The following is a 13,240-nucleotide window of genomic DNA, read 5'->3' as shown; positions in this document are numbered from 1 at the left end:
GGTCATAGTAAGTGATGACTCTTCTAAAACAGAAACAATCAAGTACAAGAATGAGTTTAGATGATAGTACTGTAAACTACTATTTAAACAGGTCTGTCAGAGTCAGGGCCAGAACTACCATTGAGGACAATGAGGTCATTCCCTCTTTATTTTTTCTGGAACCTTCGGGTATTTAGCAACCTTGAGCAGTTTATATTCTACAGTTAAAAAGTTAAATATTTTTATGCTAATTTCAGCACTTTTAGACCCTGCCCAGTGACGGCAGTGTCAGCAGCTGGAATCGGGCCAGTTTATTCAGGGCGTCATTCACCCTGAGTCTTAGCTGAGTTGGGCAGTCAGATCTGGCCGACTTATTTCTTTCAGCGAGCTGAGTCTGGGCTGAAGCTGAGTCATGAATTTGGCCCAGTGATGGCAATGTCGGAAGCTGGAATTGGGCCAGTTTATTTGGTCCGATTCTGGGGCATTATTCATCCAGAATCTTAGCCTAGTTTGGGCTGATGCTGATTCCTGGAAGTGTGAAAAGGCAAATAAAGTGGCAACACTTTTATTGACCAGACTGTAGTATCCTCTTGAAATGATAGGAAGTTTGTGGGAAAAACTATGTAACCTAGTACAAATGACAGAAAAACAGATGCAAGGTTACTTAGGTTAGAATTTCGTTATACGTCTTGACTTTCAGAGGGAGTTCCTTTTGAGAATTGTTCCATTTTAAATTTAACTTGAATCACAGAAATTTGCACATCTAACAATGAACCATCCAAATAATAAAGAGACCTTTACAGGAATGGGCTTTGACGTTTTGGTGTTTTTCTTTTATCTCCAAGGTAATGGATATTACGAGTACATTTCCTGTTTCAGAACTAAGAACACTACAATAGAATAAAGATCATTTGGCTATACAAAAAGAAGACAATCATTCTGTGGGTCTACAAAATCTGGCTTTCCTTCAGTGTCTGTGGAGCAGCTCCAGATTTTATGCCAGGGATGTCCAAACTTTTTTGAATGGGAGCCAGATCAGATAGCTGCTTCTCGCATCAAACGTTTTATTAAAAAAAAAATCCCACACAAATGAGACAAATGCAACTGTTTCATCTTTCAGTGAGAAAGTATTCAACTTTCTACTGCCCCCTAAAGCGGTGCCCTTAGAGTTGATTTTACGCTTCTTTGCTGTGGCCATGTCTGCTACCCAGCCGTCTGCTGTTAGGTAACCGTTCGTGTGCTGTTTATGAAAACACATCAGTTCTGCCTGTGTAGTTCATACCTGGTGCATGTCTACAAACTGTGTGATAGTCCTGCCATCAATAGATGAACAGGAAAAATGTGAAGTAATCCTGCTTGATTAATCAACATTGTGTGGTGGGCCACACATAGTGTATTTTGAGCAATGAGCCCCGAGCCAAATGAACAAAAGCAGCTCATGTTCACAGCTATTGATTGAACTTTCCTAGACCATGAAATTACATATTGGAACTCTGAGGGTGTCCTCACATATAGTCCTTTTAAAACAAACCAAACCCAGTCCTCTTAAAGTGGACCAAAAAGTGGACCAACAGAAACAGGGACTCAGTCCTTTTTGTGTTCATATTGTCAGTTCATTTGAAAGTGAACTCCGAACAGGCACTGCAGTGTGGTTATGAAGCCCCTCACTTTCAGATGAACTTGACATTGGAGGAAAACCTTAGCATTTGTGTGCTGTAGACTGTTGCCGTTTGATGTATTCAACACTCCACATCTGGAGATGTGCAGAATCTTCCATGGACCAAACCACTCCTTGTCCTGCGTCCTTGCAAGTGTTACAGGTAGACCAATGTGGTTTCGTCTGTTTTTCCTGGCGTCCCAGTGCAATAGCATGTGATCTAGAGCAGTTGTTCCCAACAGGCAGGTCGCGGTCTAAAAGTGGGTCATGGGTCCATTGTGAATGGACCGCAAGTGACTTGCAAACATGTCAAGTTTCTTTCAAACACTCTTTATTTTGAATTACAGTGCATTTCTAGCACAGAGCTTTTACTTTGAAGTGCTTTGTTTCCTGCTGTAGAGTGAATGACTATCGGATATTGGACAGGTGCTTGACAGAGACAGCAAACTAGAGCTCTTGACGAAGGAGAAATCTGGACCCTGTGGCTATACCAGTTGAGAACCACTGATCTAGAGGGCTAGATACATGGCAAAGGGCAAAGCGAACCAAGAGTGCTTGGTGTTAACAGTGCACAGGTTAAGCAAGCCGCACTGTGGACTTGAAGTGAGGGGACTTCAGAGAGTTCTGAGTTCTCTTGGAGTATTCACATACATGCAAAAAAAATGCTGAGTCACCGCTCTGAGTCCGTTTAGAGGGCTGAAAAGGACCAAGTGTGAAAACACCCTTTACTTAGGGCCTGTTTATACGGTCCCGTATATTTCTGAAAACGGGTATTTATCTTTGCGTTTGCACCTATCATTTACACATAACCAGCATTTTTCTTGACGAAAACGGAGATTTTCATAAACGGCTTCCAAAGTGAAAGTTTTTAAAAAATATTCGTTTCTGTGGAGACGTGTAAACAGGATAGACGGAGATTTTAGAAAACGATGACGTTGCAACCCAGTTTGCGCTTGCCCATTAGGCGCCCGGTAACCACAACAACAATGGTGGATATGTTGTTTACGTTTTGTTAGCACTTCTGGGACTCACAAACTTACAAATGAATTTAGCACTGCTGCATCAAAATCACCGCTACACTGGCGCACAAGGACATCTGCTGTGCCCATTATTAGTAAGTGCATAGCAGCTAACTATGCTACTTAAGGTTAAAATTTAGTTTATCATTGTTTTTATCACTAGTGCCAGGAGGAAAACAAATCACTGTGCATGCGCAGAACATTCTTCTATGGTGTTTGACATATTGTGTATCGCCACCTACTGGCCCGGCATGCTAATTGCAGCAGGGATATCGTTTTCAAAACTGATCGTGTAAACCCCGATTTTTTTAAATTTTTTTTATACGGGATAAATTATTTGTATCGCTGTCCGTGTAAACAAGGCCTTAATTTATGTGGTGTTCCCCTTAAAAAAATCACCAGAATGATAGAAATTATGCAGACCCCAGGAACCCCCCATTTTAAATTGGTGTTTACGGCCCTGCTAATGGGGTATTTTTACATTGCCTATACATTCAAGCATTTTGATATGCTTGAGTAGAGGAGATATCTGCAAAACTTCTTTGCCTTCACCAGTGCATTACTGTTGGGTGTGCAAAGTATCCAGTGGGCCTGATCGGACCCTTTGGTGGGCCAGTTCTGGCCCCCGGGTCATATGTTTGACACCCCTGGTTTAGAGGGCTGAAGACACCCTTAATTTAGGCGATGTTCCCCTTTAAAAATTCACCAGGATGCTAGAAATTAGGTGGACCCCAGGAACCCCCCTTTAAAATTGGTGCTGCTAATGGATTATTTTCACATTGCCTTTGCATTCAAGCATTTTAATATGCTTGAACAGAGGAGATGGAGGCAAAACTCTTGCACCAAAATAAGAGGCAGATGGAACAGGACAGTGATCATATTATGAGTCCACTGGGTAATTTACAGTAATGCTCAATGACATTATAATGAGGCCATTGTTTACCCACGTGTTTTATAATTCACTGTGCATATTGCAGCCACAGGGCGGTGGTAGGAGGCGGCTGTGTTTCCGTGCTGCTGCCTCTCCAGCATCACTCACCGCTAACGGCCCCTTTAAGAACACGGCACCAAACACTGACGAAATTTCCTCGGCTCGGCCCTGCTCCCTGCCCGTTTCTGCGAAATCAGACGGAGGCGAGCTAGTATCTGCAAGCTCCGGGCCATAACGGTGCTGGTCAGGGCAGCTCTCTCCAGACAGGAGGAGGAGGGGGAGAGACGCAACTGGTATTTTTTTTTCTCCTCTCAGTGTTTCCGTGCTTAACCGCTCCACACAGACGACATTTAGTCGGCGGAGAGAAACAAGCGGATATCGCTGGGATGGATGGACCAAGTGAGCAGCTCTCGCCGTGAGACTGGCGCTAATTTGGACGTCCTGAGCAGCAGGTGTACTGAAGGATAAAGCAGACTACAGGGAATCTCAGTGTTCATGAAACTTTGCTACGATTTACGTGCTGGGTAAGACTTGTTCCCCCGTTTATATTCTTCTTAAAATACCTATTGTTAGGGAAGAATTGTTAGGGTATTGTTTAATCTCAACCGCCTGTCTCACTGTTTCGTCGGGGTCATCCAAAATGCGGATTAGTGAGCTCTCACGCTGTGTATGTTACAGATGTGAGAAAATGTCCGACCGTTTGTGGGGGTTATTAACAGTTAAACTCGAGGCCTAGCTAACTTCATAGCGTTTAATTCAGTCGCTAAACATTATGTGAATTCAACAGTGCCGTTTGGCCTAGCTAACGCTAAACTGGAGGGAGTCGTGAACATCAAAGTCTAACGGTCGTCCGCTGCTAGTTCAGTGTTATTAGTAACGCCCATTGCTGCTTTTTGTATCGAGTTTTCCGCACTTAAACACCCCATAATAACCATGTCACATACATACTATATAGCCTAGCTGCTTTATGTTAATATTTGAATGATATTTGGGCATACACTTGGTCAGCTTTTCATTCATGTAGACGTGAAACCTAAAATCCATCACAGTCAGTGACCGACATTAACCGTTATTTTACATTCATGTCAAAGTTACATAATGCACCTGAAGGCGCATACTGATTTGAAAAGTACAAGTGTGGTGTGTTCACTGACACCTAGAAGCTCCGATATCTGAGAGTTGATAGCGCTGTCCTAAAAAGGTGCTGTGGAAATTAAAATTAATTCCCCATTTCTGTCAGTGGGGAAGTGGGGACAAGTGTTGGTGTCCTGGCCTGGATTGACCCCGCCAATTGGTGTCACTTTGTCCCCATTGTTCATCTGATTTCAGACACAGAGGGCAGATTGACAGATCGTTAAGGAAGTATTGATTGATTATATCCTTGTTTATATAACTGCATGGCGAAATAATAGCAGTAGAGTAGGAGGGATGGTGCATTGAAGGCAGTGTGTGTGAGTAAACTTCACCTCGCCACTTCTGGTCAATTCAATTTTATTGATAAAGCACAATATCACAATTTGCCTCAGAGGGTTTTACAGCATACAACATCACTCTGTCCCTGGACCCTCACAGCTAATAAGTAATAACCCTTTAACAGGGAAAATGGTAGAAACCTTAGGAAGAGCAACTGAGGAGGGATCCCTCTTCCAGGATGGACAGACGTGCAATGGATGTCGGGTGTACGGAGCAGATCAACATTATAAATTTACAGTAATCCACATGACAAATTGAGAGAGACAGAGACCGAGAGAGACAGAGGCATCAAGGTCGGGCTGTTCCCTAATCCAGGACGGCACTGAATTGATATCATCCTTTTCAAAACCTGGGAAAGCTGTTTTGAAAACATCATCTTGATCCAGCCTTGAATTCACCACAAGGGCATGCTGGTACTGTCTCCGCAAGATAATTACGACTTTAAGAGTTGTGATGTACTCTGGCGTTTTTTAAAAAGAGCCCATGACAATTCTATTATGCCTCAGAACAAAGATGAAATGTGGAAGAAAAAGAAAAGGGACAAATCATCTGTTTTTTTTCATAATTTGCACATCAGTTGTGTTTATAACAACATTAGCGCCAGGCACATTGTGCACCTGACTTGTGTAAAAACACAAACTAACCATTCCAAAGCTGCACAGACAGAAAAAAATACCTCGGACATGATGTTGGCTTTGAAAAAAGCACGCTATAACTGACTTTTATCCTTGTTCAGCCAACTACACATCGCCCAGAGGGTTGCATTAGTGGGCTAGATAAAAGCTAGTGCATTCTTCTTGTTCCTACCATGTCTTTTTTGTTCTTATCTCCTAATCTGTTGACTGGGACTCGAGCACAACCCTTGTCTAGCCTTAAACTATAAACAGAGCAGAATATGTCTAATAGGTCTAATTAAAGTCCTCATATCTGTACTCTCCTCCCTTCCTCCCGCTCCATCCCCAGGGTTGACATCAAATAAAAATGCGAGGCTTGATGAAAACATTTACAGAAACATTGTGCATGCAGATTGAGGCTTGTGTTCCAACTTAATAAGGATGTGGATACTTTGTGAGTGTGTTTATGAGGCAGCTTGGTTGCTGAGGTGATACAAAAGTTGCCTGGGCTAATTAGAAAATAGTATTGTTTTGTCTTCTAAGTTGGAACAGCAACTGGCAGCATACTTTGTTTTACTACAGGCAGTTGTTATTCAGCATGGCAGTAGCCTGATGCTTTTTTCCTCTGACCATCTGTTGCCTGTCTTTTCACTATGAATGCAGGAGCTGAACAAAAGTTCGAGCGACTCCTTGGTGCATTCTGGTTAATTCTGGCAAATGAGATATCTGCAAGTCATGATAATCTCTCTCTCCGTCTCGCATTGTCTTAAGAAACTTGTCGAAGTTAAGATTAGCTCTACAGGTGAGCCTCCTGTTGTTTCTGCAGAAACCAAGCACCACAGATGATGATGACAGGATGGCCTTACATGGGTTTATACAGCACTTTAGAGTTGGAGCAATTGCAAAAGGAAATGAGGTTTGCATCAGTCACCAAAGTGGAAACACTACACTGTGGCATTTCCAGCTAACAAGCTGTTATTGTGAACTTTCTGTCATTTGAAAACAAAACCTGGCTGCCTAATGTCCCAGAAAATACAGAAAGTGGCCTACTTGTGCGAGTGCTCTTGCCTGCATTGTACTCAACAGTACAGTACAGTACACTACACTACAGTATGCGGTTGTTTCCACTGACCCCCCTTCCTTTCATGCATGGCTGATGGGCAGCAGTTATATAGGACGTAATTGTAGAAAGAGATACCCGTGTCTCATGTGGCTATACCATGCCAGTGTCCTCTTATCAGTGCAGATAACCAGGGGTGATAGGAAGGCCATTCACCTGAATAGTTATTAGAGTAAGGTAAGTGTGTTTGTGTGCAGCTGGGAGCATTAAGGTTTATTACACTGCCATTCAATTTACGTTATTAGCCCAACAAATTGATGCTCCGATGGAAATAGCCATGCCCTGACGCTAATACATTAAAGAATGTGAGGCCTGTAATAGCACTCATAAAAAATGCATTATGGTTTCCTACAACAAGGATACACTGTATATCTGAAAACAGTGTATGCTATACTTGTAATCTTGGCTTGTGATCAGTGTAGCGTTGTGAATACTGTAGGGTTGCTCGGCTAGAAAGGGAATTACTTTACAAGGTGCTAGAGGGCAAAAAGAGTCGGGTAATCAATAAATTCATGGACCAAAAATGAATCATCAACTATTTTTCAGCACAATTTGGAAAATACATGGTGCCTCTTAAATGATTCCTTATTTCACTCTTATTATAGTATACTGAATTTCTTTGGAGTTCAGGGTTGTTGGTCGGACAAAACAGGACATCTCACCATGGGCTGTGGAAACTTGTGATGAAGCTATTTGCCGATATGACCAAAGGATTAATTAATTATTAAAAAAGTAGTTGCTAGATTAATCAGTAACAAAAATTATCGTTAGTTGCAGCCCTGCTGTGATCACACTCCCTAAACTATATTGATTTTAATTCATTTTAACAACATTATTGAACATCTTGTATCTCGAAGTTTATTGACCAACAACGGACATTTTAAATGCATGTGTCTTTAATGACAGTTTTGTATTGCATTTTAGGGATGTCAGTTTTTGTTCATTTTGCTTTAGCCCAACACCCATTAACCAATAACTATTAAATAAGCAATTAATTTTTAAGGAAAAAAAAAAGCAAAATGATGTGAAATACAAGTGGTCCATCCTGTTAGTCTGGCACGCCATTGACTCAGTGAGCTTTAGCATAGCATTTCAAAGGGCTAGCCATGTAGCGGGGGTGACATTTTAATATTTTGACAGCTGGCTAGCTGCATTAACATCTGGAAACATAAAGTCCACTGCCAACCCTCTGGTCTCCACTGGTTAGCCATCGTCAGGCTTGATTGCTTTGCACTGCACACCACCAGGAAGCTAGCTGGAAGCTACCTAGCTACGCTGCTAATCCTGCAATTACTGCTGGTAATGCTGACCCCGGGGCGAGATGGCGTTGCTGTGGAATTTTAGCTATCCTGCTGGGCTTCCCCCAGGTAGCCTAGATGAGTTAGCGGCTTCATACTTAGCCGCAAACCCCCTTTAGCATTGTTAATTATGCTAGCACCACTTGTCCCTTTGACAGTGCTAACCGTGCTAACAGAGCTAACAGTTATAACATAGATAACAATGCTAAAGGAGGTTTGTGGCTCAAATTTGAGTGACCTGGCAGGAGTATAGTTTTGCTAGCAGTAATCGCCGAATGAGCGGTGCCGCCACCTAGCTCGCATCAGACCTGAAAGTGCACAGTGCAGTAAACGTAAGACTACCAAAATGAACCTATAGACTGAAATGCGTAACTAGTCAAAAATATTCATGGTGGTCAACCGAATAATGGTTAATTGTTGACGTCCCGATTCCCTAGTTTTAAATGTAGACGTTAGGGATGACCTATTGTTCAAAACTGAAATTCCCAGTGATATAAAACATAAGATAAAAGTGACAAATCCTAAATTTTATTCGTCATTTCATTGTTATATCATGATAAAGTTATTATCAAAATAGTTGTCGATTGAACTTCTGTAAATCAACTTGTCATTTCAGCTCTAGTAGAAACTATAGTTGCAGTATTTGAAGATTCTTCACATGATTTTCTTTTTTACAAAATTGAGAAACACGAATGTAGGACAAAGGGCGTCAGTCTGCGTCTTACAGCCTGATGTCCATGAATGACAGTGATTGGCTGTTGCAGTGAGTGTGACCTGTGTGACCAAGAGTAACCTCAAGCTACTACGGGTCATTAGCAGGAGATTACTCAGACAGACGTAGGCGTACACACACACACAAACAGTATACTGAAGCTTGTACAGTGAACACCCACTGGGCTTGTTGAGCTACTCACCCTTAACTAATATGCAGTAATAAACAAACAGGTCTGTGTGTGTGTTGCTATACTGTCATTTTGGTTTATGTGCATTAGTGTGTGTATATCTTTGCCTCCTCTTTGTTGCACCAGCCTCTCCCCGACTTGGTGTGTTAGCATGATTTATGGTTAGTGGATGGAAGTGTCTTTGTGTTGTGTATCACTGAGCAAATGTATCACGAGGCTCGTTTGTGTGTATTCCCACAGTAACATTCACATAGTGATCAGACCTTGAGCTGAAGCCCCTTCTTCCTCCTCCTCCTCCTCCTGTCCTCTCTTTTCATCGTTTCATCCTCCCATTTAAGATGATGATGTGGTTGAAACTGCCTCTGGGCTGGAGAAAGAAATCCTTCAAAAAGGAAATAAATAAGAAAACGTAGCCTGAGGAACACCGCAGTGAAAGGAGGCGAGGAATAGCAAGGGAACATGTAATGTGCTTTTTAATAAGATCTCAGCTCGTACAAATTAGGGCTGTGTTTCATAAATGTTAGCACTTACTTACAGACTGAATAAGATGTGATTTGTGCATTGTGATTTTCAAAGGAACTCTGAATGAAAATGTCAATTTCTTGGGTGTTTTTCCGAATTCATATATGTGCATCTGATGCTTTCATTAGTCAATATTGTTATGGATTGATTTTATGGAAGGTAGCTGTAGGTAGTTTGAGCTGACCAGTTGCTCACTGAGCTGTAGCACCAAGCAGGCAGGTTCAGGTGGTTATTGTGAGAACACATTTCATAGTGACAGGTGTCTTGAGAAGAGGAGGGGGGTGTTTAGTGAGCTGCCACTCACCATGTTTCCACTCACCCCTCATGGAGAAAAGGTCAACCCACCAGTCACCTCTGTAATTTCCACATATATGTGCGCATGGGGCTGGGTTGTCTACATGAGGAAATGTAATATTTGTACTTTCTCCGTTTCCTCGCCTCTTAGTCCCTCCTACACAGATAATGTGAAGATCTGTCCAGTGAGTAATAAGAACGAATGAGTTACTGCCGGTGCTGTATTTATTTTGCTTGTCACTGAGGTCCTCCCACATGACAAAACAATATGAAATATTAGTCTGTGTGTGTTTTGTTTTCCCCCATAAAATTGTTATTTGTGTCTTCATTTATTGATGTTCTGCTTGTAAATGTAATAGTCCAGCATATGGTAAGAATAACGTGTGAATGCGTGACACCCCTAGATCATTATCTCTTTGTGCTTTCCTGCTCTGATGTTCGTGGTCTAATGTGTGCAGTGGAGCAAGCCCTTAATACAGCCTTAAAGGGATAGTGCACCCAAAAATGAAAATTCAGCCATTATCTACTCACCCATATGCCGAGGGAGGCTCAGGTGAAGAATTTTCCTAGTCAACCAATAGTCGTCATTTAGGGCCATTAGTCGACAAGTCGCCTGCATGTTTATGATATTTATTTTATTACTCAATTATATATTTTGGGCGGGGCAACACAATGGTTTGAGTTGAAGGTGTGAGAAAGAATAGTATCAGTAACATTGTTAACACTGTGCTACATTACAGAGAAATACAAACTGTACTAATGAACCTTCATTAATATAGGCCTATATTTTATCTACAAGTGCATGTCATACACTGAGCGAGTCGCCTGTTAATGACGCTGTCGACAAAGCAGTAATGATTGTGCTAAGTGGCTAATGGGCATGTAGCTATTTCCATGTTTCAGATGATACGTCATGTTTGTAGTCGACCAATGAAGATGAGTTTACATATCACCTTGGGTTCGTCCTTCACCTTCTCAAAATGATCCCACACTTTGGATTTCCTGCCCGACATGTTATTAACTAGCCTGTGTGATAAGCGCAGGTACCAGCCCTGGAAATTAGGGGCTGTACACATGCTGCGTCTTTACCCGCCTAGAAAAGATGGTTGTGTCAGGGGTTTCTAAGCAACCTTAACAAGCATCGTAAGCCTATTTACATGAAATCCTAAGTGCAGAGCTGATCTTCTTCTAGACGCTGTTCATAACTGTGTAGGCCTATCGTCCGTGGGACAGATGTAAAGCTCTGGGTAGCCCTGCACGAACATGATCAACTTTTCCGTATTTATCAGACTGAATATTTACAGAAGAAGGAAAAGATATCTGTCAGCTGTGATTGGTTTGTAACGTGACTCCTGTCTAACTGCTGAGCGGGCCACTTCCTGTGTCTGTCCTTTCAAATTAAATTCCCAAATGGTCCAGTCATATAGGTTTAGATTTATTTTGATAAGGCACAGCTCCTAATAGAGTTTCACGTTCTTTTTCCTGCGACTAAGCGACCAATGAAATATTGCCGAATAATGACCTTTCTTGGTCGACTAATGCTTGGTCAGCACTTAGGGGGCAGCCCTACTGCTACCAGTGTATCGACACTGCAGAAAATGAGTATTGAAACTTTTATTTTAGTATTTAGAATCAATAGATCAATCAGAATCAATGTTTTTGACAGTACTAGTAACCATTGTGATTAACAGGAAGTTAAGGGGCAGAAAAGAGTGTATTTCATGATGGTGGACCGGAATAATTTCCTGGTCCCGCAAAGATCAAGGAGTAATGATTGATCAAACAAAGGACTTGAGATGTACCTTTTTTCAATATTTACATGGTATGAAAGACATTGGGTCCGTAACTTTCTTTTCAGTCATTAATTTAGCCTAAAATCCAAGATTATTGCGTAGTTATCGAGAAAACCAGGCCTGGAATGTCTTAGTTGCAGGTCAACAGTCTTCAGAGTTTTTAGAAATGGAGTGAATATGAAGCGGCAAGTCCGACAACACGCCAGTCGGCTTATCAGTTAGCCAATCACTCACAAAAAACCTGTCTGACAGCTTGTCAGTCAGTTAACCATCTTCAAAGTGTGACAGTTACTCATCCGCTCAAACAGATTAAGTAATCTCTGAGGATTACATCAAGAAGAGTTACACTTAATCCCTTCCTAAATGACAAGTCACAGCAGTCAAAAATCATCACATTCATCATCTTGACTGCATGTTGTGTTGCTCCGTGCTCGGCTGCTGGAAAGGATGACAGATTGTTGTGACAATTTGTTGACATATACCAGTCGGTCATATCCACTCTATGAAGATGAATGACCTCTTCGTAGACGAGGACAACAGGAACCTCACTACTGTCTCGTTCAGTCAGCATTTCTCATTCAAAGAAAGGACTTATTGGAGGTGGTGGCTGGAAAGTCAACACTTTGGGTGCAGCCAGAGTTTAATAGGCCAATAGGACATTTGTGAACTAGTAGCAGTGAGGGGATCAGTGTGTTGCCAGTGACAGTTTAGCACCTGTTGTTGTTTAAAAATGTCCCTCATTTCGATGCTAATTATGAACTATAGCACATTTGTACTGTAGTTGGCTTTTATTGGCTTACTTCTGGTGGGCATTAATGAGGTCATAAATCCTGTCTGTATTTTGTTTCTATCGGTGGGATTAATTGTACTGCAGTGTCAGGCTACCGCTGCTGAATGCAGAGCAAATGCTTCAGTATCTTGACTCCTGTGACTGTCTATGATGACACAAACAGCCCCCCTGTTCAATCTGCCATCATTACACCTTGGCCCTTGATACCATAACACCAGCAGTAAGCCTTTCACAGCCTCTCGCGACCACTGCCACTGCTCCCGCCATGGAAATGAAATCAATAAATGAGGTCAGCAGATCTGCTGCTGTCAACTGTTTGGCAGAGGAGTGAGAGGATGTGGTCGTCATGGCGCTAACAGGGTTAGTGGTTCCATCTTTTTGTGTAGGCAGAAGGGGAGAGAGAAACGCAAACACTGGCGTGGTTAGAGCTTCAATAAAAGGCAAGAGGTTGGCGTTTGTTATGTCATATGTTACTTTGGGGAAAATTTTCTAAGGGCAGATAGGGAAATTAAAAAGGGTGTAGATGCCCTGTAACTTCTGATTGCCTTTACAAATGTTGATACTGAGAAACAAACTTTGGTTCAGACTGAAATACCCAACAAATTGCGGATCCGTCAGCATCAGTCCTTCCAACTGTCCTCTGTCCTCCTCCCTCTGCTGCTGAGGTGATTCACTGCCTACAGGTACGGCCGGTAAATTTTAAGATTTGTGGCAAACTAAGCTAAACAGTTGGACTACAATCAGACAGCTTTTGTTTTAGCTTGCTTGTAACAATGTACTATTAGCTGAGCTAGTGGGCTGCACCTGTGTGAAACATCGCAGCAGTGTGTGAGACTGCTGACAGAGCA

At 42.1% G+C, this 13,240-nt stretch overlaps 1 protein-coding gene across 2 annotated transcripts in view; it reads left to right on the top strand.

The window, feature by feature from the left end:
• Nucleotides 1-3,725: 3,725 nt before the first annotated feature.
• The window catches only part of gramd4a (GRAM domain containing 4a), a 68,905-nt gene continuing 59,390 nt past the window's right edge, over nt 3,726-13,240 (top strand). The window contains exon 1 of one of the 2 annotated variants that reach the window (XM_050036483.1): nt 3,726-4,110. In XM_050036483.1, the coding sequence (XP_049892440.1) occupies nt 4,082-4,110 (29 nt within the window). In that variant the 5' untranslated portion in view covers nt 3,726-4,081. The remainder of the gene's footprint in view (nt 4,111-13,240) is intronic. The other variant, XM_050036482.1, reaches the window with a different exon arrangement.

The sequence above is a fragment of the Epinephelus moara genome, chromosome 23, assembly GCF_006386435.1.
Source record: "Epinephelus moara isolate mb chromosome 23, YSFRI_EMoa_1.0, whole genome shotgun sequence".
NCBI lineage: Eukaryota > Metazoa > Chordata > Actinopteri > Perciformes > Serranidae > Epinephelus > Epinephelus moara.
The sequence above is the reverse complement of the archived record's forward strand: the minus strand, read 5'-3'. Positions and strand labels throughout refer to the sequence as shown.